Raw genomic sequence first — 26,065 nt, 5'->3', positions numbered from 1 at the left:
ATGAACTCAGAGGTGGATCCAAGCTCTTAATGAGAAAACTGTAGCCTGGCTTCTAATGTTTTTTATTTATTTTTGAGAGACAGAGAGAGGCAGTGTGAGCAGGGGAGGGTCAGAGAGAGAGAGGGAGACACAGAATCCGAAGCAGGCTCCAAGCTCTGAGCTGTCAGCACAGAGCCCGATGCTGGGCTTGAACCCACAAGCCATGAGATCATGACCTGAGCTGAAGCCAGCCGCTTAACTGACTCAGCCACCAGGCACCCCAAGCCTGGATTCTCTGAACCCCATTGTGTGCTGGCTCAGGCCTCTAATTACTCAGGCACGAAAGGACTCTAACCAGCTTCTACTTAGAAACGCTAATCATTACATACTAACCCCTGAGGATGTGCAAACAACTTCCCAGGAAAATCTCTCAACACAACTACTCTACAATTTGTTGAAAGAATTTTAAAAACATGCCTTTAGAAAGATTTCTGACTTAACATTCAACTAGTTTCATCATGTGTTTTTCCTCTAACTTTCTTTTGAGTAAGAAAAACAGAACATGATGTACTGGAGATCAAAGGCAAATGAGAGATCATCTCTGGGAAGGGACAATGTAAAAGAGTAGCATGTACGACTATTTAAGAAGAAAATTGCTGCCATCATCTCACAACCCCACAGCAGTGCTCAGAATGCACATTTTCAAGAGAACTGAACATTGCCTGATCAGAACACTCAAGCATGTTCTACATTATACATTTAAACCCGAGTGTCACTGGGAAAAAGATCTGTGGGACAAGAAAGTGAAGGTATGCTTGAAATTCTACCCAATTCCCCGAAATCTTGTTTACGTAGCCAAAACCTCTAAAACGGAAGGGGTCTTGCAAATTAGGAAAATTGTCTTGAACGTGAGATTCATCTAAATGTTAACCCACCACAACCGTGGCCAGGGTGGTTTCTGACCAGTGACACCAGCATGTCACCTTCCCAACCTCCTTCTGACTGGTCCTCTTTCTCGAGTTAGTACTCCAGAGCAGGGATCTGCAGCCATTTTCCCACAAAGAGCGAGATGGTCAATGTGTCCACTGTACAGGCCATCCCCTCCCTTGGAGCTACCCAGCTCTGCTCTTGTCCTGTGAAACCAGCTTCTGACAATCCACCAACGAATGAGTGAGGCTTCGTGCCTGTAAAATTTCTTGACAGACATGGAAAATTGAAATTTATATAATTGTCAAATATTGCAAAATATTCTCCTTCTTTTGGTTATTTGCAACCTTTGGAAATAGAAAAGTCATTTTTTAGTGGGTTATACACCACCTGGTAGAAGATTGAGATTTGGCCCCTGGGTTTTGGCTCACCAACCTCTGCTCGAGGGCACGAACAGACGTTAGAAATCTGTGCTTCAAAAATATCAACCGAACTCCCCCCTCACTCCTCTTCCTTTTCAACTTACAGAAAAGTGTCAATTCTGGTCACCTCCTGTTTGGGCTAATGTTCCATCATGATTCTCAAAGTCACGAGAAATGTGTTTTCTGCTGTTAATTTGATTGTGAACCACACTTGAGGCCACTCCCATGCTGCCCCCCATACCTAACTGTGGCCAGAACCATTCCAGAATGACCTTGCTCTTCAAGGCCTTTTCACACCGGGCCAGACTGGACCTCCTGACGCCTCTCCCTTCATCCTGTTCCTTTCTACCCTTGGTTGTAATCACACAATGGCCCCATTACCTGACATCTGCATTCATTTCACCCTAGTTAGAGGCAGAATGACACACACGGATGGGAAAGAAGTTTGCACAAGCCCTTTCCGAAGCTCTGTTCTTCATTTGATATTTTTAATTTTGTAGGATATTTTTGAAATCGCACAAAAATTGTCTAAGCCTAAGACCCCACAAAGTCTGGTGCCACCATTCTGAAAGCACATTACTTAACTCAATTGCTCTAAGATGTTTCCGTTTCTCCCACTGTCTCCTTGAAGCCTTCCCCTTACCATGTAGAAGACAGGTAGCAATTATACCCAGTGGGGATGAGAATTCCCACTGTTCTCCATTATACTACTCAAATAACATAATCTGTCTAATTAAGAGATGACAAAGAAAGGAAGAATGGGAACTTGCCAGTTGAGTAATAAAAGACAGTATGCCTCCTGTACTTAGTTATTTTCTCTTCTCTACTCATTATTTTGGTTTTATTGAATTTATCACTGCTTGAGAAAGAGTTTGCTGATTGTTTTTGCTATAAATAAATGTGTTAAGTGACAAACAGGTATTGGGTATCAACTATGGACTCTGCAGTGGCATTAACGTCGAGGTGTCCCGTCATTTTATTGTTGATGATGTGGTGGGTTGTTGGTTTTTTTTTTTTCCAGATTTCTTGATTGTCCATCCTAGAGAGCAAGGCCAGCATAAGAAGTAGCACCAGTTCATGCGATGGCAAAGCAACTGGGAGTCTTCACAAGGGGCCCAAAGGGCTGTTTATAAGTGCCTGCCCTCTGTTGGGAGGATTATACTCCTGGCATGAAGCAGTAGAACGAAGCAGAGACAGGCTGGCAATGGAACCCTTGGAAAGTCGACATTTCTATGAAGTTATGAAATCTGTTTTTCAAGTATATATCATGAGAGCAGAGTTTCTCTGTCTTGGCACCATGCCCATTTCGAACCAGATAATTCTTTGTTGTGGGGGCGGTGCTGTCTATGCGCAATGGGGTGTTTAGCAGCATCGCTGGCTTTCGCCCACGAGATGGAATGGGTCTCCCAGCTGCGACAACCAGAAAGATCTCCAGACACGCCACGTGCCCAGGGAGGCACGTGCAACAACTGGATTCGAGAGGCAGACAGCTTCCTGTTTTGCTCTTCAAAGGAAACACCTCAGTAGGTGTGGGTTTGGAGGGGTAGAGAGAAGGCAGAATTCAGGTGCACCCTGCTAATTCTGTGGAAGCATGTTTTGGATCATATTCCCCATTCTTGAAATTGCCTTTAGAGCCCATTTCTGGGGGTGCCTTAGTTGGTTAAGTGGCCAACTTTGGCTCAGGTCATGATCTCACTGCTCGTGAGTTCAAGCCCCATGTCGGGCTCTGTGCTGAGAGCTCAGAGCCTGGAGCCTGCTTTGGATTCTGTGTGTCTCTCTCTCTTTGCCCCTCTCCAGCTCATGCTTTGTCTCTCTGTCTCAAAAATAAATAAACATTAAAAAATTAAGACAAAAACAAAAACAAACTAAGGCCCATTTCTGAAAATCCTATGGGAATAAACCCAACTTCTTCATGCTCATAACTCATGGCTGTAGTCTTAGAATTACAGACTTTTGAAATGAGAAAAGATCTTAGAGATCAGCTAGGTTCAAATAATTACGTAATCCAGCAAATATCTGAACGCCTCCAGACTCAGTGTGTTAAAGATGTTTGTCACTAGGACACGGCAGCTGTGCTAAGAGGTTACCAGATGCCATTTCATTGTTAAGTATCTAGAAGAGTACCTCATGCCAAGTAAAAATCAGAAGTGTGATCACTGGGGCGCCTGGCCAGCTCTGCCGGTAGAACATAATGACTCTTCATCTGGGTCGGGGTCGTGAGTTTGAGCCCCATGTTGGGTGTAGAGTTTACTTAAACAAACAAAGAAACAATCAAATAAATAAATGTGTGGTCACTGTCCCAGGTGCAACTGAATAGGAGGACCAGAGCAGTTCATAACAAACAAAGCGACCTTGAGCATGACTGGGCCCCAGAGTTGGAAGACAGGGTGGGGGGCTTGGGGGTGAGGCTGTGCAAGCTAGCTCTGAGATCTTCAGATCTGCTGCTGGCTGCCATCTCAGCATTTTTTTGCAAAAGGATTCACAGTTCTGCTGCTTGGCCAGGAAACACCCTTGTTTCATTTATGCAGCATGTCTTTCTCCTAGCGACACATCCTGTATTCATTTGCCCGAGATGGTCCACTTAAGTAAGAGTAAACCAAAGTAAAGCCATTTAGAAAACAAATCACCCAGCCGTCTCTGGATTCACTTTTCATAAACACCAGAACCATCTTCTCCTAAACAAAACACGCAACAGTTGCTACAGGATGTTAGATGGAGGAAGGGCAATGGTAAGTTTTCCCGAAGAATCTCACTTTGTTCCTCCTGGACTGTAATGCAGGGAAGCGTCAGAAGGGAGGGGGGAGGAGCTGCCTTTTTCCTCATCTGCTCTTTTCCTACAGGGTGACTTCTGCTGGGGTCCTGCCTTCTCCTCCACACTCTCGGCGTGGGGTGGGGGTGGGGATGACTTCTCTCCTGGAGATCTGCTTTCTGACACTCTCCCACCTCACGGAGTGGACAACCTCAGAGGCACAGCCTTCATCCTTCGGGGAGCCTGGCATCGGCCAGCTGAGCTAGACGGTCTCCGGGTGACACCGGGCAAGCGTCATTAGAGCCAGCCCTTTTGGCCCCAGAAATAAAGCTCACATCCTTCGATCAGATGGTCAGCAATAAAGCTGACATCCTGAGTTCCCTTGGTCTGGGCGCCCCATGTCAACCTCTTAAGACCCCAACAATAAGACGTGGGTGAGGACGGTTTAAATAACCATGTGAGAACACCAGCCCATTTGCACCACATTCCACAAGTAAAGGATCAAAGGCGGGTCAAACCTATTCCGGTGCCCAGATACTGGTTTCACAAATGGGGAGAGTGCCAAGCTGAATACAGGGGTGCTATTAATTGTCCAATAACTGTAAAAGAAAGCAACTTTGTCCTTTCAGGAGCAGGGAGGGTGCTCACTGGTTTCAGGTACTGGCCCTGACATTAGCTTGGGTGAGTCAGGCCGCCTTCCTGAACCTGTTCAGCTCTGAGCGTCTCAGAGGTCTTGGAGACAAAACCAGGCATCTTAGGAAAGTCTGTATTATTTTGTTGTTGTTGCTCCTGTTGGTGTTAAATAAGTTACTGATGAGAGAAAGAACCCCATGAAAACAGGGCAAAACTGGAGAGCCCCTAACCTGTGGCTTTCAGGAGCGAACTGCTAATATGCATTCATTCTATATATTCCTTCTAGAAGGAGCCATCATTGCCTACAGGGCAATGGAAGTGCCTCAAGGAATTGAGTTTAATGAAATGATAGGAGCGACTGCAATTAGAATATAATTGCGTGTACGTAAATATGCTTAGGGGAGCCTTGATGGAGTTTACGGTTGCTCCATTCACCCAGAATTTTGGCCCACGTTATTAATTTGCCTACTATGAAGAAAGGGTTTGTTAATCAAAGGTAAACTATTCCACTGATATTGAATTAGTGAATTCCAAATCGTATAATGAGGCAGTGCTACGCACATGCACAACTTTCTGCTAAGCGAAAGCTTGCGGGCTGGCCACATAGGAGGTCTCCTTATTGAAAGATTTATTTTTAATTTTGAACAGCTTCCCAGCATTACCCTTCATGAACATTAAAATAGGGAGCCGGAGTTTTGTCCTGTTCAGCAAACCGCCTGGCGGGTCCGCTCCCCACGGCAGAGGAAACCTCAGTGTGTCAGAGGGATCCCCGCCCACCCTCCTGCTAGGTCTAAAAGAATTACACCTACATTTTTAATAGAACTTAGACTTTCCTTCCCTCCCTCTCTCGCTGTTTTTGCACGTTTTCTTCTTTTGGAAGAGTCTTAGCCTGCCTTCTTTGGACTCCTTGGGCCTTCTGTTAGGAGCTGACATAATCCCTTGGCCCGGATTCTTACGTATACACAGAGTCATAGCAGTTCCCCCCACAAGAGCTGTTGGGGCCAAGCCTGTCCTCAGCATGTCTCCCAAAGGGCATTCTCTGCCACAGAGAATGACGTCGTCTTGCACAGCTGAGGCCTCAAAAAAGTCCCTTTCCTACTTTTAAATCATTTAAGAACACAAGTAGTGACGTGTCTGAGAATAAGTACATCAGGCTGAACACAAGAATACTGATTGGATCACAAACCAGATTCCCCAGTGGGTGCAGAGAGGTCGGCTCTGTCTAACTCAGAGACACCGGTAGCACCAATACGTTCCCAGGATCTGTGGCAGTATTTCCAAGAAAGAACTAATAAAAAGCCGGGGAAGACACAGTACTTGTGATGCTATCAAAACCTCCTAAATCACACCAGTCTTTGTAGAAAAATAAAAACGATCACCGCTAACAGTATCCAACCACCCCGAAAGCGCAGAAATAAAAGACCAGAGCAAAACCAGACGATCTGTTCACACCATGTATTTTAAAAGACCGGTCGCATCTGTGTAACTGAAGCTACGTTCCGGTAAGATTTGCCATTCTAGCTGCAGTTTAAAATCTCACCAGCGTCGTAACTTTGTATTTATTCTAGAGAGTTCAAGGCAAGGGGAAACATAATGGCTTTGGATTGGGACACTAGAATACTTTTTACTATAGAATCAATTAATACAGACATATTTTACTTAACTATTGAATGCACTTACTGAAACACTCATTTAAGAGAGAAGTACAGTAAGATGTGATAGGGCTGCTTGGCAATTTATAACCTTGTTCCGGTGAAGTTTGTTGTTCTTAAGAGCTTCATGAAAGGATAAGCCATCGTTCTTTTTTTCCCTATTCCCCTTTAACTAGCCAGAAATAAATAACAGGGAGCCAGCAATGTGAAGCAGGTGGCAGAGATCCAGCATGGAAAATTAGCAGGAGAAAGTGTGGAATCATTTGCAGGAAAGGAACAGGAAATAGTGGGTCTGGAGCCGGAGACTACAAATGGAGATTCAGCTTTGCACTTTGAAATATCTGATATTCGAAACTTTGTAACAATTCTGCAATGAACTCAGCAGAAACTCTTCAGGAACTGAGAATGTCTTCTAGTCCTTCTGTACGAGAGGAAAGTGATGTCGAAAATGGGGTAAATGCACTCTCTCCCCTCCCCGCAGCGTGTCAATTACGGATTCGCCCATCAAAGTGGCTGCAAACCTGTGTTTTGAGGAATTTTTTGCCAAACCACACAGAAAGAGCTGCCCGTTAAACTATTCACCGTCCACAGATTCACCTGATGACTCTCGTAAAGGTCTGTATACATTTTTAAAATTCAAACAAGATCAAAACTATAGCCACTGGTGCTTTTGTTGGAAAAGACAGCACATGCCAATACTGTACTCCGCACTGATAAAAAAAGCAATTTATAACCCCAAAGAATCTGTGAAATGCTCTGATGTCCAATCATGGGACTTGCGATCAAACTGGCTGATATGAATCCCTTACGAGAGAAGTCCAGCATGGAGTGACTCAGTTTGCCAGATTGTCGTCCCCTTTCAACTAGACAGTGACTTTTAATCTCCTGTGTCGTCATCACTTAGTATAGGGCATGCTATGTCGGGTGTCCAAAACAGTAGTGGTGGAACCAGAGATCATCCTTCTAAGAATCTTTTGTATTACAAAGCAGCTCACAGGTTTACAATCAGATCCATGTGGTTCTACTTTGATTGTAGAATTAAATTTAATTCATGAATACCTACATAAGCCCTTTATCTCTATTTACTTTTTATTTTAAAAAAATTTTAATGTTTATTTATTTTTGAGAGAGAGAGAGAAAAAGCACAGGAGAAGAGCAGAGAGAAAGGGAGACATAGAATTCTAAGCAGGCTTCAGGCTCTGAGCTGTCAGCACAGAGCCCAACCAGGGGCTCGAACCCATGAACAATGAGATCACGACCTGAACCAAAGTCAGACGCTCAACGGACTGAGCCACCCAGGTGCTCCCTCTCTATATATTTATATCATATAAGAAAGTAGATCCAATTCTTACCTGCTTGGTTGGTTGTCACGGTGACGGACACTGACTGGTCTGGGCTGGGGTTATACTTGGACACCCCATTCACTGCCCAGATTTCAAATGTGTAATTGGTGTGAGCCAAGAGGTCAGTGATGGAAACTTTGGTGGTCTTCAGGCCATTCTGCTGGGGGGTGTAGTGGACCCCACTCCCGCAGGGTCGGCACTTGCTGGAATCACCAGCCCCACATCTCTTGCACACCACATTGTAGGAAATGTCCTGGCGGCCACCTGTGTTCTGAGGACTGCTCCATTCCAAGTTCACTGACGTCTCATTGACATTTGAAATCAAGTTGAGGGGAGCAGATGGAGGGCCTAGAGAAGGGAAGAAAAACACACACACACACATACATTATGACTAGAGAAGGGAAGAAAGAAAACACACGTACATTATCACACCAAGAACTCCAACTATCCTTTTGGAATCTCTCCGAGTTTGTGATTCTCTACAGCTATGGGAAGTAAGGTGGGCCCATGTGGCAAAGAAAGCAGATAGCCAATCAAGCCAGCAAAAAAATAAACAAAACAGAACAAAAGCAAAAACCAAAACAATAAAAAACAAAACAAAAACCCAACTTTTAAAGAAGTACAATATGAAAGATGGCTGCCTGGAGGTCGTTCTCATTCCTGTACGAACAACGGCAGCACCCACCACTACCCGACGTGGTGGGCATCTCTACATCAAACACACTCCGCGTGCCGGCTTCTCTTTGAAGTGACAGAAAAATAAGACAGAACTTATCTGGTTTCTATCTCATCATCTGAAAACAGGCCCATGAGTGGAACTCAAGTTCCCAGGGCTATGGTGTGACTCTGGTAAAGTAATAGTTATGTACCAATTTTGAAGATAATTCAGGATTCCTAAGTACAGCATGTCCTCAACGTGGAATAAAATTAACTGACGTGTACAGATCTGCCCCTTCAGGTCAACACGGCAGTGGAGAGTTGAGCCCTTCATAGGTAATTAGTAGAAACTGGAGTAACCTGGTCACACAGATGTCAAACGTACAGTTGTTGGGAGATCGCAACTTGTGGCAGTGACTGTGCAAAGGCTTTTGGGTCCCGTGACCTACTCTTCAGTGAGCCAAGGCTGGACCAGGCCCTTTAAGCGCACTCATTCCCACTGACATCAAAGAGTTTATGAAACATGAATGGTGGTGGTGGCTATTTTGAAACAGAACAACTGACCGCAAACAACATAGTGGCTGGTTTTAAAGAGAGCAATAAAAAAATAAGGCTAGAGAGCCGTGATGAACCCTCTGGCTTCTTGCTGTAGATTAGTCTTTGCATGCCAAAGAGTTGTAACACAAACTACCTTCAAGAATAAGGTGGGGGAAGGGAGAGAATAATCTTGGTCTGAGCCAGTTGCAAAGGTTGGAAAGACATCTGCCCCACTCTAATGAAAAATACCTACTTAATGGGACACGTGGAAAGTCCTCTCTTTTCCTTTCTCTTTCCCATTTTGGTCTTCCAAGAAAAGAACCAGAGTGAGTTTTAATGAAAATTTCAGGTTTCTTGCTCACTCTATCTATTCTCATTTATTTGCAATGACTGCTTTAAGGGAAATGTGTTCATGTTCCTCAGGAAAAAGAAGTTAACTGAAGGCCTGTATGAACTGGGAAGAAGCATTATCTAATCAACCATGATGGACTGTATTGTTCCAAAGTAGTCATTGAGAGAGAATCGCAAGGTAACCTACGAATAAGGACTCATACTCAATATTATCACTCAGCTCATGCTGATGGATTGCTGAAGGATCTTGGTGGTAATGCTGAGGAAGGGTAATCCAGGGATTCCCAATCTCTCCTCAAGATGAATTATCAACAACCTCTTAGCTTTGAGATCTACTCTCAGTCCAGTGTTGTAAAATTTGTGCTTAAAATAAGATCACCGCACAGAAGTCTGCAGAAAGAAAACATATATTTCTTTCTTGATTAGCTTTCAACTTTACAGCTATGGTCTTTAGCTTATTGTCTGGAATATTAAAAAGGTAAATAAGTGGTTTCTGAATAAATGAACAGTTATTTAAAATCAAGGTGTCCTAGGAGACAGAAAGAAAGTTAAAGATGACTTGGCCAAACAAGTAACCTCATTTTTAAGAAATGAAGGAACTGAGATCCAGTAAGTGGACCTGATAAGACTGAAATTCCATGCAATTTAATTAGTGACAGAAATGGACTAAAATCCAAAAGTACTAACTCCCACTCTAGGGTTATTTCCTCTCCGGTATGTGGCTCTTAATAAAGGTCTAATGACAACAAAATCAGTAGTTTCAGCCAAAGTTTAAGAGGTAAAGGTAGGAAAAGGGAGGGTGTGTCTTCAGTCCTGTTCACATTTAATGGATGCTTGCCACCATGGTGAAATCCATTAGTAGTCAGCAGCTGAAACTTACCACAGCTTGGTTTATAAAATGGGTCAGCCACTGGCTCCTGTTTTGCTGTGACTTCCAGGGTTAAATACGAGTGACTCTTAAATGCATTAACCTCCTTGCCAAGGTTCCTGATCCACTTTCACATGGGAAAATGTGACACAATGAATCAAGCAATGCAGAAGCAAAAAGTCAGTAATTAGTATGTAGGACGGGGCATGGCAGTGTCTAAACAGGGAAGAAATGGAGCAGAAAACTAAATGGTCACAGGACTCAGAGATATAACACTGCCCCATGGGAAAGGAAAAAAAAAAAAAAAAGATGCTGCAGTTTTTCAAAATGGAGGGCTGGGCCAAAAACAAGTGTTGGCCTGGAACAGCCTTCTTCCTTTGGGCAAAGATTCCTAAAGAGGACCCTGGGCCGGATGCTAAGGGGAAGACAGAGGACTAGGCAAGTTCATTCAGTGATGCCTCCATGAACGGTTTGGTGAATTGTACTGCATATGTTTTGCTTTGCTGCCATAGGGAATGATGTTATACAGGCTTAAAAGTTGGACTATGGAAGAGTTTTGCTTTGTGGGGTTTTTTTTTGGGGGGGGGGGAGCAGATATAAAAATGCCCACCCAGTATGATTATAATGGTGTTCTGCAAAGGCCTGGGAAAGACCACATGTTTTATAAATTAAAATCATAACAATGGTTGTATTTTGTTTGCAGGATCGTGGTTTTCTTCTTTTTTTGAATGCATGTCAATTAAAAGATGGTAAGTATATTTCCCTTTATAAAGAGGCACCATCTTTTCCTCAGAAGAGGGAAGTATTCTCAGGACAAGTATACACTTTAGTACAACCAAAAAGCCCATCCAGATCCAAGAGTCATGCCTAATATTAATAGCAGCACCTTAAAACCCTTACCGGTAGAGATGGCTATAAGGAAAAGAAAACAGCATTCTGAGTAACACGAGCTGTCTCAGCAAATACAAGGCATCCAGGAGGAAAAAACTTAACTCTTAGATGATCTTGTCTTCGGTTTATGTAAGCAGTGTATCTGGATATTGGGAACAATTAAATTCTGACAAGTGATTTTGCCTTTCTCATCAGAAATATGTCAACCTGCAAGTTAAGTCTCCAATTACAAATATGAGATCTGTAACAAAACGGAGTAATCATGCTCTTTGTTTAACTTCTCTAGCCTTCGTATTGAGACCATATCTACTAAGTCCATAACTCAGGTAGCTTATAGGTCATTTTACATTACAGGGCGTTATCCCTTCCCAAACTACCCACTACTAGCCTTTATATAGAACTGGCAGCAGTTCTGCTCAGGGTATGGTTCCACATTTCAGGCCAACATTTATGTCTATGTCTAACTTTGTTTGAAACATGTGATGCGGTCTTGCTATTCATACAGACACTGCCTATCTGTTTCCACCACTAGTCCATGTACCCGCTCCCACCCCAGGAGTTCATGTCTTCATCATTTCCCAGTGTCTACCCTGATTCCCAGAACAAGCACAGTAAATGTTTGAGGAGTCGAGAAATGAATGAATGGTTAGATGGAACACTAACAAAGTTCTGTAATGCATCTGAGGCTCACGACTTACGGTGTGTGAATTAATACAGCCTTCCCTGGGCTAAGGCTGGGAGAGTCAGCTCTTGACATACAGACTCATTAGCATTAAGCCCCGTAAAGGAGTGCCTCAATATCCCTAGTTTAATTCAAGTTCCTCTTTTCTACAGTTTAAAAATACTTTGGAAAAAGTGAGTAGAGCTATATATCATATATTAATGATTACTTTTGTTGGGAGGGGTTGTGGACTCATTCGTTTATTCAACACATACTTCAACAGATATTCAACAGAGGGAAAAAGAAATCTGACCCATTTTGATGCTTTCTGGGATCACTGAAGAAGGAAAGGGCAGGAAATAAGGGGGAAAGAAAACACCAAAGGAAGCTAAATAGAGATGATGTGAACATAAGGATGCATAGTGCAGGCCCTGTACTCACTCTGATTCTTATGTCTCCATTACCAGCCAGTGTCGCTGGGAGCTTAAAAATGTGGACTCCATGGGAGACCAGGCTGGCTTCTTAGACCATGCAACTCTTGATCTCAGATTTGTTAAGTTAAAACCCCATGTTGGATGTAGAGATTCCTTAAAAATAAAATCTTAAAAAATAAATTAAAAAATATGTGAACTTGGGGCAGCTGGGAGGCTTAGTCGGTTGAATGTCCGACTTCACCTCAGGTCATGATCTCATGGTTTGTGGGTTCAAGCCCCATGTTGAGCTCCGTGCTGACAGCTCAGAGCCTGGAGCCTGCTTCAGATTCTGTGTCTCCCTCTCTCTCTGCCCCTTGCTGGCTCATGCTCTCTCCTTCTCTCTGTCTCTCTCTCAAAAACAAAAAACATTAAAAAACTGTTAAAAAAATAATAAGATATGTAAACTCCATCAATCAAACTTTTGTTAATTTAGGATTGGTTATTATTAATTTCTTTCTCCATTTTGGTTCCAGGTGATAGTTTATTCGGGCCTGAAGCTGTGGAAAATCTTCTATCTAAAGAAAACTAAGTTTTATGCTTTCACAGGTAGGCTGGCATTTTCCTTACTAGCATTTATAGGATCACAGCTTTCTTGTACCTTTTATATGTACCATCAAAATTAAGACATTTTTAGATACAAATCAATCAAAGGCTGGAGTGCCAGTAAGGGGAAATAAATGTACTTCTTTTACATTTTTTTTAACTTCTTTGGAATTCATGTGTGAAAGTCCCTATCTGCCTCCAAGAATGGAGCTAGAATATTAAACTATTTTAGATGTCTCATGTTAGAATGTCCTTCATGTTTGAAATATAATTTAGTGGCATAGAAAATAGCCCTGCTACTGGACCAAAAGTCAAACGCAATAATCCTTAACTTACATATTTTTTACAACAGTAGTCAACAAGACTTTCTCTGTAAAGGGCCAGATAGCTAGTATTTCAAGCTTTATGGGCCACACGTTCTTTGTAGCTACTCTTTGACTCTTCACTGGACCTCGAAAGTAGCCATAGACCTCACCTAGACAAATGGATGTGACTGCGTCTCATGAAAATTTTATTTGCAAAAACCAGGGGCGGTTCCATTTGGCCTTCAGGCTGTAGTTTGCCAACCCCAGCTACAAAGAAATTGTTGGGAGAAAGGTACCCTCGCCTCAAAAAGATGCTCATTAGAATCCTCACAATTTGTCACATTAATTCCAGAGACTTCAAGCATACCCTGAAATAATCTAGGGGGATCAGTCCAAGAACCCCCGATTTGTATCTTCCTACAGCCCTGGCTTCTAAGGTTGAAGTTACATCTACCTTCACTGACTCAGGAAGAAATAAAGTATGGGAAATAGTATGGCTGATTTCTTGAGTGGCTCGGTGCTTTGAAAGAAACAGGCACTGTCTTTCCTGACACAGTGAATAAATTCAATGAACATCCATTTGCTTCACTGGTATGAAATACTTTCCCTATGGTGCAGCAGGTACATGTGAAAGGTGCTACAATGGGTAATTATTATTTTCTGGTGGGACGTCAAGTTGCATTCAGTTGACAGGAGTTTGACAATATGAAGCCCCAAAGAAACCGTAGCCAAATTATAGCAAAAGCAAAGGACTATCATATCATATAATAAAATATCATATCCTGTTATATCATAAAAGGAATCTTGATCTTCCTTAACCCATCATGTGCTCTCTTCTGGGAAAAGACAACCTTCCAGAAACAAAGCATACTTTATCTAGAGAAGCTGAGTGGATGTGACATTTAAGAAGGGCAATATTCCAAGTATCAAAGAAAATTCCAGTAACTCTACAAATCTTAGTTCTTTTCTCCTGTGTATTAGATGAAAGTATAATTCCTGAGGAGTTTCAAGAACACACCAGTTTACGTGAGGATTTAAAGTGGCCCCTTGTAGGAAAACCCTATGTTAACACATCCACGTGAAATCTGTAGGAACCTTACTTAATTAGGCCATTGAAAAGGAATCAGCCAACACTGAACCTAAAGTCATAAATGCCTCTGATGTGAAGGAGGAGCTTGGTGTGAACCATTCCATTTAAAGTCAAGGTCAAGCTAAAAGCTCTCTATGTACCCCACCCCCAACTCACACATCAGATAAAATCCTTTTTTTTTTTCAATTTTATTTTTTTTAACATTCAAAAAAATTTTTTTAATGTTTTGTTTATTTTTGGTACAGAGAGAGACAGAGCATGAGAGGGGAAGGGGCAGAGAGAGAAGGAGACACAGAACCAGAAGCAGGCTCCAGGCTCTGAGCTAGCTGTTAGCACAGAGCCTGATGCGGGGCTCGAACCCACGAAGGTGAGATCTGACCTGAGCCGAGGCCAGAGGCTTAACTGACTGAGCCACCTAGGCGCCCCTTTCTTCAATTTTGTAAGTAGTAACTGGAATTTCAGAAACAGCTGGAAACCAAAACGATGGATGCTGTGATCACGGCATCTAGACGTGGGTTCTGCGCAGGTTTTAAATCTATATGGACACAAGGTATAATATGCCACATAAACCCCAAATTTGCAATTTCTGATAACAGCTGTTAAAATGTTAACAGACTCCAGGACCAGGGGGGAAGAGTCAAGTTGAAAATTCCCATTATTAGTACAACTCTAGACATGCAGCTCATATATTTTAGATGGGGTAGCTCTATCTGCAGTTGTCTCCCCCTGGCTTTTCAATAGCTGCCTCCTTATCCCTGGGGGGCGGTCTCAGCTCAGATCCCCCCTCCTCCCTCCGGACTCCTCCACACAACACAGACGCTCCCCTTTCCTCCATTGTGCTGTAGCACATCGTCTTTTTTCCTTCTTGTGAGAATTTTAGATCATCCTACTTATTCATATTCCAATTCGAACACAAGTATTTTTTCTGGTTCATGAGAGTATCCCCCAGCCCTTAGGAAGGTGCCAAACATCATTAAGTATCTCCTGCGTAAGTAAACGACTCCATGAGGATTCCTTAACCCAGTCCAGTTCCCTCCTCGAAAGCGTCAGCACTAGAGTTGCTAAGCATATTCCAGGGGCGCATGAGTGGCTCAGTTGGTTGAACGTCGACTCTTCCTTTCAGTTCAGGTCATGATCCCAGGGTAGGAGGTCGAGCCCCACACTGGGCTCTGCGCTGAGTGTGGAGCCTACTTAAGAATCTCTCTCAGGGCGTCTGGGTGGCTCAGTCACTAAGTGTCCAACTTTGACTCAGGTCATGATCTTGCAGTTCGTGGGTTTGAGCCCCGCATCGGGCTCTGTGCTGACAGCTCAGAGCCTGGAGCCTGCTTCAGATTCTGTGTCTCCCTCTCTCTCTGACCCTCCGCTGCTCGTGCTGTCTCTCTGTCTCTCAAAAATAAATAAAACACATTAAAAAAAAAAAGATTCTTTCTCTCCCTCTGCACTTCTCCCCCTCCCCTCTAAAATAAAAAAAAAAATAGGGGCACCTGGTTTGTATGTATGTGACTCTTGATTTAGGCTCAGGTCATGATCCCAGCATCATGGGATCAAGTCCCATCATCGGGCTCCATGCTGAGCATGAAGCTTATTTTAGATTCTCTCTCTCCCTCGCCCCAGTCCTCTGCTCTCACTTTCTCGATTTCTCTATAAAAATAATAATAAATAAATAAATACATTTCTCAAAATAAACAAAGTAAAATAGCATATTCGAAAAAAACAAAGACAACCACAGGCTAGAAGGTTGAAAAAATTCAAATCTGCAACCAAGGCAATGATGTCGTTGATACGAAAACAAAATAGCTGGGCTCGTGTAAAGAGTGATTTCCAGAACTATCACAGACATTTAATACTTAACTGATTTTTAATCACCATTTTAAAATTCAATGCCTGAGCCATGAAATGAATTCGGGATGTGGAAAGAAACATTCCCCAAGAGCATGGGCAGAAACCTGACTCTTAAATGATCAATGTCTTCAAATGCTACTACTGTCACCCTACAAAAATACCAAGGCAACCAGCACAAGACATCTCTTCTGAGGAAGAGGCGCCGTGGGTCTCGAGCCCCACTTCATAAGGCTTCATTAATCATGTACAACTTTTGGACTGTCGATAATACTTCAGGGCCTTAGCTGTAAAACCTTCCAACCCTTCAGATAAGCCCGTGTTAATCTCTCTCCAGCTGAAAGACAGGCTGCAACGCAGAGTCAAGAGTTGGGGTGTGTAAGTTGTGACTGAAATGGAGCCCGTGCTTCCTCCCCCGACGGTTGTGTACGTTGCCACCATTAATTGCTTTCTCTCAGTCCGTGCTGCTGTGGGCTAGTTTCCATAAAGACTACCGTTCAGGGACACCTCTCCTGAGATAGATGAACAATGCAGTTTACGTGTTGTAACGATGAGTAGAGCCAAAGCATAACTGCCCGTTATTAAAACACAGAACTATGTGGATGCATCTGCCACTTGTTACCCCATGGAAAATTCTTGGCTTCCTGCCAGGGTAAGTTCGTGCTGCAATTTTGCCCCTGCCTCTTCTTCTGGGGTGCCTATTTTAACATCCTCCTCTCCAGAAACCTTTGTCTTTACTGGGCTCATTGAGGTTTTGGCTTATTTATTTGAAGAGGACTAGTTTATGGCTGAAGTACCTTAAAAGGAAACTCTCGGTTAGCCGTTAAGAAAGCCTTAATGTGAAAGAGAAAAAAGAGCTTTGTTTTGTTTTTCCAAAATTATGAGCAGTTTGCTTTAGACTTAGCCAGGCTGTGAATTCATTTACATTTCTTGCAAAGTGATTGTTCATTCTTTATCTTATTTCATCCTCATAATAAAATCTGCCAAAGTGCATTTATTGGCCTCGGCAATCTAATGAGCAAAATGAAGATAAGAAAAGTTAAGCAAGTCACCCAAAGGAATACAGTTCTGATGCACAAAGGTAGTACTGTGATCCGAAAGTCTAATCCGGAGGCTATAATGACCCTTGTTGCAAAGACACAGCAATCCAAAGAAAAAGAAAAAATAGAAAGCACAATTCTGAGCTTTTTGTGGGCCATTCCTCACTCTCTCACTTCACCCCGGAATCACATTTCTTCTAGCTGCCCGTCCTTCATGCTGAAGTTTGCTGGCCTCATTTCCTAGATGGTGCTCTTGTCTTAGTTGAGTTACCCGCTCTCTCTCTCTCTCTCTTTCTCTCCCTCTCTCTCTCTCTCTGGTTCTAACTTCCACTCAAGAGTTTCTGTTAAAGGCTTTTGCCTGGGGCAGGGGTGGGGGGCAATCATGTCAATGCAATGGGACTCTTCTTCCGGTTCATCTTCTGTAGAGCTGTAGACTGACCTTATGCAGAATAAGAGTCAACTATGGGAGGAAAATCAAAATACTCATGGCCATGTATCCAGTTCTCACCCCAGGGGGATCTCAGCAGAATGCATAATTGACCCTGTTTCATAAAAACACGCTGTGCACAACCACTGAATGACTTCCATGAATGGTGTCAAAAATGCTATCCAGAAATGACAGTGCTGGGTTGATAATGAGCCACTCCTGATTATTCATGGTGGTGGAAAAATTGCGATAACCTAGCTAAACGGCATTGGCAGGTGATTTAAACCTTTCACCTGGGCACACATTACATCAGTGTTCCTCAAACCTGTGCCATTTTCCAGTTGAATCCACCATGTACTATAATGTCCACATTGGGCTATTTATCTGTATAGAATGAGAAGTAGGCTGGAGGGCAAAAAGAAGGCTAAACTAGCATTGTTTTAAAACACATAATTCGATGAGAGGATACTGGATCCTTATTAAATATCCTGAAGCTTCTTTAAATTTTACAAACAACCAAATGGCAAGTGGTCACCCTGGGGTCCATCCAGTCTCTTCCAGTAAGCATTACTTGGTGACCTTTCCTCCTATATCCCAAACTGTCTTTGGACAAGAATCATACTCTTGCACGCTCCAGACATGCTTTTTTTCTTTTACTAGTCAAAATGCTGAAAGGCGATCAGAAAGGGAGGATCAAGGATGTGGTTACTCATTACTGATGTCAGACTCTGAACTACTGAGATCTAACCAAATGAGCACCAAAAAATGAACCTGTTGAAGATTGCATCTGAATCATCAAAATTCCTTTGATTGTTCTTATCTGTCTGGTATGGTCCAAGGACAGGCATATTAATCGGCTTAACAATTGATTACCAGACATGCTCTGAACTAAAAACGCTGTCACTGAATCTGGCAATGGGGGAGTTGGTGTCTCAGCTAGAATCTTTATCCCGTGACAAACAGAATGTTGTATGATAACTGTACTCTCATTTTACCAATCTGATACATGACACGAAATACCAAATTCCCCCATAAATCTTAGATCCAAAAACTTTCATAAAAGTATGTTCACGAAAATGATTGACGACATGGATGATAAAATATGATATGGTTAGAGATCACCCAATGGATCTCCTAAAACACTTAAGAACAAAACTGTAGGAATCTTAGGCCTTTGTTTTCACTCCTGTACCAACTAGTCTTCCACTTCACTTGACTACACTCTCATGATCAATTTCATAGAATGTCCGTCCTTCTTTCCGTCATTATATTATTAGTTACTTGAAGCTCTAGAGCAAAACGATATAAGCTTTTGGGTGGGAAAAAAAATGTAGCTTGCTTGAAACCGATGGCTCCCTTTTATGCTATGGTTTATACATCAAAGACTTATGCTAGACATTCCTCCCCAATTCCCTTAGCCAGACTTTTAAGCATGTAAATCTTTGGGGCAGAGAATTGAACCGAACATCAGTGGCACCTTCAAGGGCTTGTTTGAAAATGGATGTGAGATTTCCAAAATTAAAGCACTTAAAAAAAAAAAAAAAAAAAAGTGTCTCTCTTCTCCTGACCTTGGAAACAAGTAAGGACGATGTTATTTTAATTTGCATTGAAATTTTAACAACACAGTCACACAGCACCACTGGGATCCACACTGGGTTTCCACTGAAGACTGCTCATCATTTCATTATGGTTCATTATGTTGATAACTGTCAGAAGGCATTAGAAGTGAGGGCTTTGAGTAATAGAACTGAAATGGTAATTTTAAAACAATACACTTTCTGGAGGAAATACAGTGGTGCACTAAATTCAATTAGAAAAGGCAAATGTAAAGACAAACTAAGTGATGTCTGCTGTTTGGAGCTAAGCTATTTCAACTTCTTGATACTCTAAACCTGCAGAAAGCCTTTTCAAATCAGGACCTTTCATCATAGATCTTGGGAAATTTGCCCTCATTAGCTCTAAGCTCCTCCAGTATAAATTGTCTTAAAAGCTGCAAATCTGGAATATTTTAGGCCATGTCTGAGTCTCAATCAATCACTCTTTGTTTGTTTGGCACAGCTGACTGAATTATTCAAGGCCGTGTACTTGGAGACAGATTTGTGAAGAGCCTTCAAGTTGGCAATCTAAAATCATAATCTCTTATTTACAGAGCGCTCCAATCAGGAGGCTCTAATAAGTTTCATCAAACAAGTTAAATAAAGAGTACCCAAAAGCACAAGGACAGATTTCCAATTGAAAAATACAGAAAACCATTCGGGTAATGGTGTTCAGAAGTAAAGGTGGCAAAATAACAAATTAGCTATTTCTTTCTAGATATACAAAGCCAATTTAACTTCTTCTAGAAGGCCTTTTTGTCTAGTACAATTTGAAACACAGTAAGGGGTTGGAAAGAAGACTTTTCTCACTATAATCACTGAACAAGCACCTAAATAACTAAGGTAATCAAAGTGTTCCTGCACAGGCATGTATGTAATTGTTTCTCCCAACACTGCTGACTGTCAGACCACATTCCTGACTACAGAGAAAGGTGAGAGAGAGGTGAAAGAGATCTGGAGGGGCGGAGTTGGTTACCAGTAGAGTTAAATGATGTTAATTTCATTAATAACAATCACATTTAAATTCCTCCTAAGAAATGATTCATGAAATCGAAAGTTCTTCATCAGCTCGATGGGTATTCTTGTGTGTAGAGAAGTCTCCATCTGGCCTGGTGGTGGCATCACAAACATCCTTGTCTCCTTTCTTGATTGATAACCCTGGTCTGAGGGGAACATTTACATTTCCCTCCAGGGCAGTAATCTGGGAGGGAGAGGTAAGGGAGGGACTCTGGAAGAAAATACAAACAAACAAGCAAAGCTCCATGGTGAGTGTACTTGATAATGTAACCCCAAACTATGTTGGGTTTTCTTCTGAGAGACGAGAAAGGAAATATTCCATTTCCATCAAGGGAGATTGTTCACCACCCTTGAACTGTCTTCCTAGAGTCACCACTGAGCTGAAGAACAGCCATGGAAATGAGGGCCTCCTATGTCCTGCCATCCATCAGGAAGGGTCTCAATCCTTACCACCTGAAGATGGTCCACAGACCAACAGAATCAGCGATAGCTGAGAATTTGTCAGAAATGCAGCATATCGGGCCTGGCTTCTCCTGCTAACCCCTAGGTGACACCCATGTGCTTTCCACGTGCCTTCATATTTAAGAAGCATTTCTTCCAACTCTCTATTCTAACTGGGGTGTGGATTCTTTTCTTGAAAGTATTCATGATGCTTCCACGGAAATGCAGCCTATCTCGCAGGCGGCCATTTATGTTAACCTTAACCAGAAGCTCCAAGAGAAACACTCCCCCAAAGACAGAGGTTATCTACCATTTAATTCTTTGAGGTTCTCCAGCGGTGCGCATGGTATGAAGGACTTCTTAGGGGTTTCCTTCTAAATTAGCCAATGCTGCTTGTATCCACCTGGTCTAATCGTTCTCCAAGTGAACAAAAACCTGATTTTACAAACCAGTGGAGCAGAGTCTCTCTTTGGCTAGAAGAATGAGTCTCAGATAGTGTGTTTTATTTCTTCATTAGTGTGCGGTCACAGTGAGCGATCACTAAATGCAGGGCTGCATGAGAATGCCAGAGTTAAGGATAGCGTAATGAACAAAGAAGGTGCCTGATTCTCGCGGCTGTCAGCACAAGGGAATTGGGTTTGTCACCGGGCTTAACCAGCTGGGAAGAACTGATTAAAGGCTGGAGTCGGTTTGAAAGGATCTCTGATGTTTATGTTTCTTTCTATCCCCCACATCTCGTCAAAAGAATCGGATAAAGCTGGGGGTGAGGCAAGGGGGAAAGGCTTCATTCTGGGGGTTATTGGAAGAGGAAGTCCTATGAGAAACTTCCATTGTCGTCTCTATTGAAACGCCTACTAAGTACTGTCCAGAACTTTCTGCGATGGCAAAAATACTCTACAGCAGGGCTGTCCAGTATGGTCACCGCCAGCCACACGTGGCTAGGGAGCCCTTGAAATACAGCCGGCATAAATTGGAAACTGAATTTTAGACTTAGTGCTAGTCATTTTAAATTTAAAGAGCCACATGTGCCTGGTGCAGTGCCGTGCAGGAAGGAAGAAATCTAGAGTGAACTGTAAACTAGAATAGATTATAATTCTGCTTCTTAATTTACTAGTAAACCTGTTAGAAAAATATGACCACCCCCCCCAATTATTCTTGTCTCCAAGGAGGTCTTAAGGGTCTTATGTAGTTAACGTTTATTAAAGTAAGACAAAAAAAAAACTTAAAAATAAACTCTGTAGAGATGTGGTCTCAACTTTGTCTTGACAATGCAATTACAGGGGCAGCTTTTGAAAATGCCGATGCCTGAGTCCGATCCCCAGAGATTCTGAGTCTAGTGCAGCCACTGGGTAATTCAATTGCACGGTCAAGTGAGAAAAGCACCACAGAGAGGCAGTCAGATGCACGGGCAATGTGCTATGGAGGCAGTTTGGGGGAGGAAGCGACCAGCTGGGGATACAAGAAGGGAACAGACATTTGTTAGATCCCTACCATGTGCCAGACCTTTACAAATATTTTCTTATTTAATTCTTAAAACAACACGAGATCATGAGAATCCCATTTGACTGATGAGTAAGTGGAGGGGCTGGACAACCTCAGAATTCTATGGTGTTAACAGCACCGTGCTTCCTCCTAACTGGAGCCAGAGGGACGCAATAAACTTAGAATAACACAAAGAGCTTGAGTCAGCAGAGTGTAGGCGGTATTCCAAGAGGATGGGCCAGGAGGAGAAAGATCACATATTGCGTTGGTATTTTCATGGGTCTTTTATCAATGACACAAAAAGCTACCAGTTTTCCTTTCTTCATGCTATTGAAAGCAGGCTCTGAAAAATGCAAAAGTTACTTTAGCTCTTCACCTTTTTGATGCATCCAATTGCTAACATCGTTATTTTCTTCTTCTCATTTGCATCCACAGGATAAAGCCAACAATTTATTCCTACACAAACATAGAATTCCAAGGGCTCGGCTAGCACACTTATAAACACGGCAAAACATCCCAGTAACTTGGGCAGGTGGTGACCTTTGGGGTCTCCCTAAACTCCCACATAGCAAGCTGCGGTAGGTAAGTGATTGGCCCCTGGTCCTGGCATGCTGCCGACAGATCAGAATCATGAGACTCAAACTACCTAGGGGCAAGAGCCAGGCCATCTTGCCATCAAAGATGAATTTTATGAGATTCTTAACACAGCCAAGCCTTAACCTGGGGAAGGCTCGATCTGTATGGAAATCTGGTGGTCGATTGCATGATGCCAGTTGAAGTCTGGCCCCAGTACTGCCTTTGAGTTTGCCGGTGCCCGAAAATCCCACACCGAGGGGACTGGTGGCAGCCCAGCCGGTGTGGTCGGAGGAGGAGTGTTTACCCAATCACACACAGCGGAACCCAGGATGGGGAGACCCAGACTGGAAAAGAAGAAGTCTGGGAGCTTATCAAACATCCATGGCCATCTAGACAAAGTACTTAGTCTAGGGAAGGAACACAAAAAGAAAATGAGGAAATCTTTGCCCATTTACACTTACACCTAAGGCTGGCCTTAGTATTGTCCTTCCCTCGGGAGGAAGTCTGTGTTTGCCCCGGGGTGGTGGGCAAGAGAGCCTGCCCATGCTAAGAACTATGTGAGCCTTCTGGTTGGGCGGCTCTGTCATTAAGCTGGGGTGGAGTCGTGGGCTTGTTTCTTAACATCTCCGACATGAAAATAATGTCTATTTTATACATTTGTTATAATATCAGCCCTGTGATAAGGTGTATTGAAAGTGCCTGATACATTACCTGGTTTTTCTGGGGTGTGTGTGTGTGTGTAAGTTTTTTTATTTACTTTGAGAGAGAGAGAGAGAGAGCAAGCTGGGGAGAGGGAAAGAGAGAGAGAGAGAGAGAGAGAGAGAGAGAGAGAGAATCCCAAGCAGGCTCTACACTGCCAATGTAGAGCTCAATGTCAGGCTCGAACTCACGGAACCATAAGATCATAACCAGAGCTGAAATCTAGAGTCAGATGCTTAACCGACTGAGCAGGTGCCCCATTCTTCTTCTTACTTATTTTCTTTAGAGAGAGAGAGAGCTCACGTGTGTGAGCAGGGGAGGGGCAGGGGGAGGAGAGATAGAATCTCAAGCAGGCTCTACGCTTAGCCCAGAGCCCGACACCGGATCATGACTTGAGCCGAAATCAAGTCAGACGTTTAACTGACTGAGCCACCCAGGCGCCTCTATAACATGGTGCTTACTGCTGCTGCCGTTGTCATCTCTGGCTATAAAAGAAACGCTGGTGGGTCTGGCAATCTCAGTACAAATTTAGGATGGATCTGAAATCTCTTCCCATTCCTTTTAAGGGTGGTACTTGACTTTAACCAGACAATGGCCTCACAGCCAGAAAATACTTCTATCTGGAGGGATGCTGGCTCCAGCCAGCCAAGATGGAATTTATAACAGGGAACAAAACATTAATAGCCATACACACAGTAAAAGCTAAAATATACTGAGTAGCATCACTTTTTGCATTTATATACTAATGTGACCAACATGACTGTGCTAAACACCAACGATGACGGGGGTACTATTATTAACTCTATTCTACAGATGAGGAAATGGGGACTGAAAGTTAGGAGACTAAACAGTCAATCTGCTACTAACTGGGGCCGGGGAGGGGGCTGGAGGAATGTTGGAAACAAAAGCAAAATGTGTGGGAACCCTGTGTGCCTGGTCCTAGGCTCTGTCCCTCTATCCACTGACTCACCCAATAGAAGCACAACGGGTGGAATGTCTGGGCCCACCACTGCCTGTTCTGGTCAAGGTCACAGCCACGGCAGGGTCTGTGGAGCCCACAGTGCTGGTGAAAGCGAAGGCAACACTAGCAGCACTTTCCATAGGAAGTGTGAGAACAGATTTCTCTGCTCCTCTGCAAACCAAGGGGCCAACCCCATCCATTCATTAGCCCCGCATTTATTGAGTGCTTATCATTAAACAAGCATTTATTAAGGTCTGGGCCTAAATGTTATGAACACAAAACTATGAGGAAAGAGGGAAGAAGGGTAATGACAACGCAAGCCATGACATCAGTGCCCACGCTGAAACCACAGCCCACACGTGATCCCATCCTCCGAACCCTGCCCGGAACGGGTTTCCCCCCGCAGTGTCAGGCTTCCCCAAGACTCCTTCAAGAAACAGTAAAGCCAAATATAAATTCCAGCCTCAGCTCTAATCGCACCGTCAGACAACCCCTGAAAGTTCCAGCTCTGCTGCACCAAGTAGCCCGTTGGCAGTTGTGCGTTTCGAAGGCAGCCTGAACAACAAGAAAGATACTTAACTCTCATTAGTTGTTCCCCAGCTAGGAGTAAGGAAAGATTCGTATTTGATCTAATTTGCCTCCTGCATAGTTATCTTGGGAGAAGACCTGAAAGTGCCTTGCCAGGTGGAAATGAAAGCTGTTGGCATCGAAGAAACGAGGCAAAAGCACACAACTTACGGGTGCAGGGCATGGAGGCTGCATCGTTGTCAGCTCTGAAAAAGCCTCGGTCACAGGTGCACGATGTGGCTCCTTCCCAGACGGAGTAGCTGTGGGGTGGGCACTTGGCGCAGGTGGTGTCCGTGGAGAGGGCCTTGTAATATCCAATTTTGCAGGCTACAGGAAAGAAGGAAACACAAACCAATATAAACCACCACCGACGGAGAAGAGTAAAATGTCATCTCCTTGAACCAGAAGAAGGGAGACATTTTTGTGAATCACCTGGCTTCAGACGTGGTTAAAGCAACGAAAAACATTAACTAGTTACAGTCATTAAAGATCATGACTTTCCCAGTCAGGTGGCAAGGCACCCTATGAGAGGCATTTTCTTAAAGCCAGTGGTAGCAATAAAATTACAGTTATGTTTACCGAGGGCTCGCTGCGTGCAGGTACGCTGTTTATACGTACGATGGCGTCCAATCCCTATGAACACCTCTTGCACAGGTACTGTGTTTAGCCCTCCCTTAGAAACTAGGAATACCAGCTTTGAAAAGTCAATTCTTCGTAGCAGACCACACATCGGACAAATGTCAGGGACCAGCTTTAACCCATGTTTTCTGCCCCTCCCTCCCCAAAGCTCTACTCTGGGCTGCACACTACGGAAGCTGAGGGCGTGGTCTTGAACCAACAGTTGGAAGTGTACCCAAATGCCACAAAAAAATTACTGGTGATTATTTCCTAAACACAGGCGGAACGAGAATCAAAGCAAAAGACCTACAAAGGCAACGAGGCATAAAAGAAATGAGTTGGTAAGACGTGGGTCAGGATTTCAAGGGAAAGCAATGCAGCGTACCGACTGCAGGTGCTGGAGTATAACGTACTAAGATTTCTTTTTAAGATCAGTCGATATTTTATGTTTATTTTCAACTTAATGAAACCCTCCTGTTTTTCCCTCTCTCCATTTTCTTAGTACCCACTTCCCTTCCTATGCGCACACATCTTAAGTGACTTCTGCAGAGAACATGGGCCATATAGTTCTTTATGCACATGACATGCTTTCCATGACTTCATCTTTGCAAACATCACACTGACACCAACAGCAGCTTTCCTAATGTGGAAAATCTCAATAATTCTGGGAAACCCCACAATAAAAAATAATTAATAGGGCCTTCCTCCCCACCGCGTTTTCT

General features: G+C 43.2%; 1 protein-coding gene across 2 annotated transcripts in view; it reads right to left on the bottom strand.

Moving 5' to 3' along the window:
* The window catches only part of EPHA4 (EPH receptor A4), a 144,425-nt gene that overhangs the window by 51,148 nt on the left and 67,212 nt on the right, over window positions 1-26,065 (bottom strand). For both annotated transcript variants that reach the window (XM_029933708.1, XM_029933709.1), the window contains exons 4-5: window positions 24,897-25,052; window positions 7,715-8,053 (exon numbers count right to left, since the gene is read on the bottom strand). In XM_029933708.1, the coding sequence (XP_029789568.1) occupies window positions 7,715-8,053; window positions 24,897-25,052 (495 nt within the window). The remainder of the gene's footprint in view (window positions 1-7,714; window positions 8,054-24,896; window positions 25,053-26,065) is intronic.

The sequence above is a fragment of the Suricata suricatta genome, chromosome 3, assembly GCF_006229205.1.
Source record: "Suricata suricatta isolate VVHF042 chromosome 3, meerkat_22Aug2017_6uvM2_HiC, whole genome shotgun sequence".
NCBI lineage: Eukaryota > Metazoa > Chordata > Mammalia > Carnivora > Herpestidae > Suricata > Suricata suricatta.
This window is presented reverse-complemented; position numbering and strand designations above follow the sequence as displayed.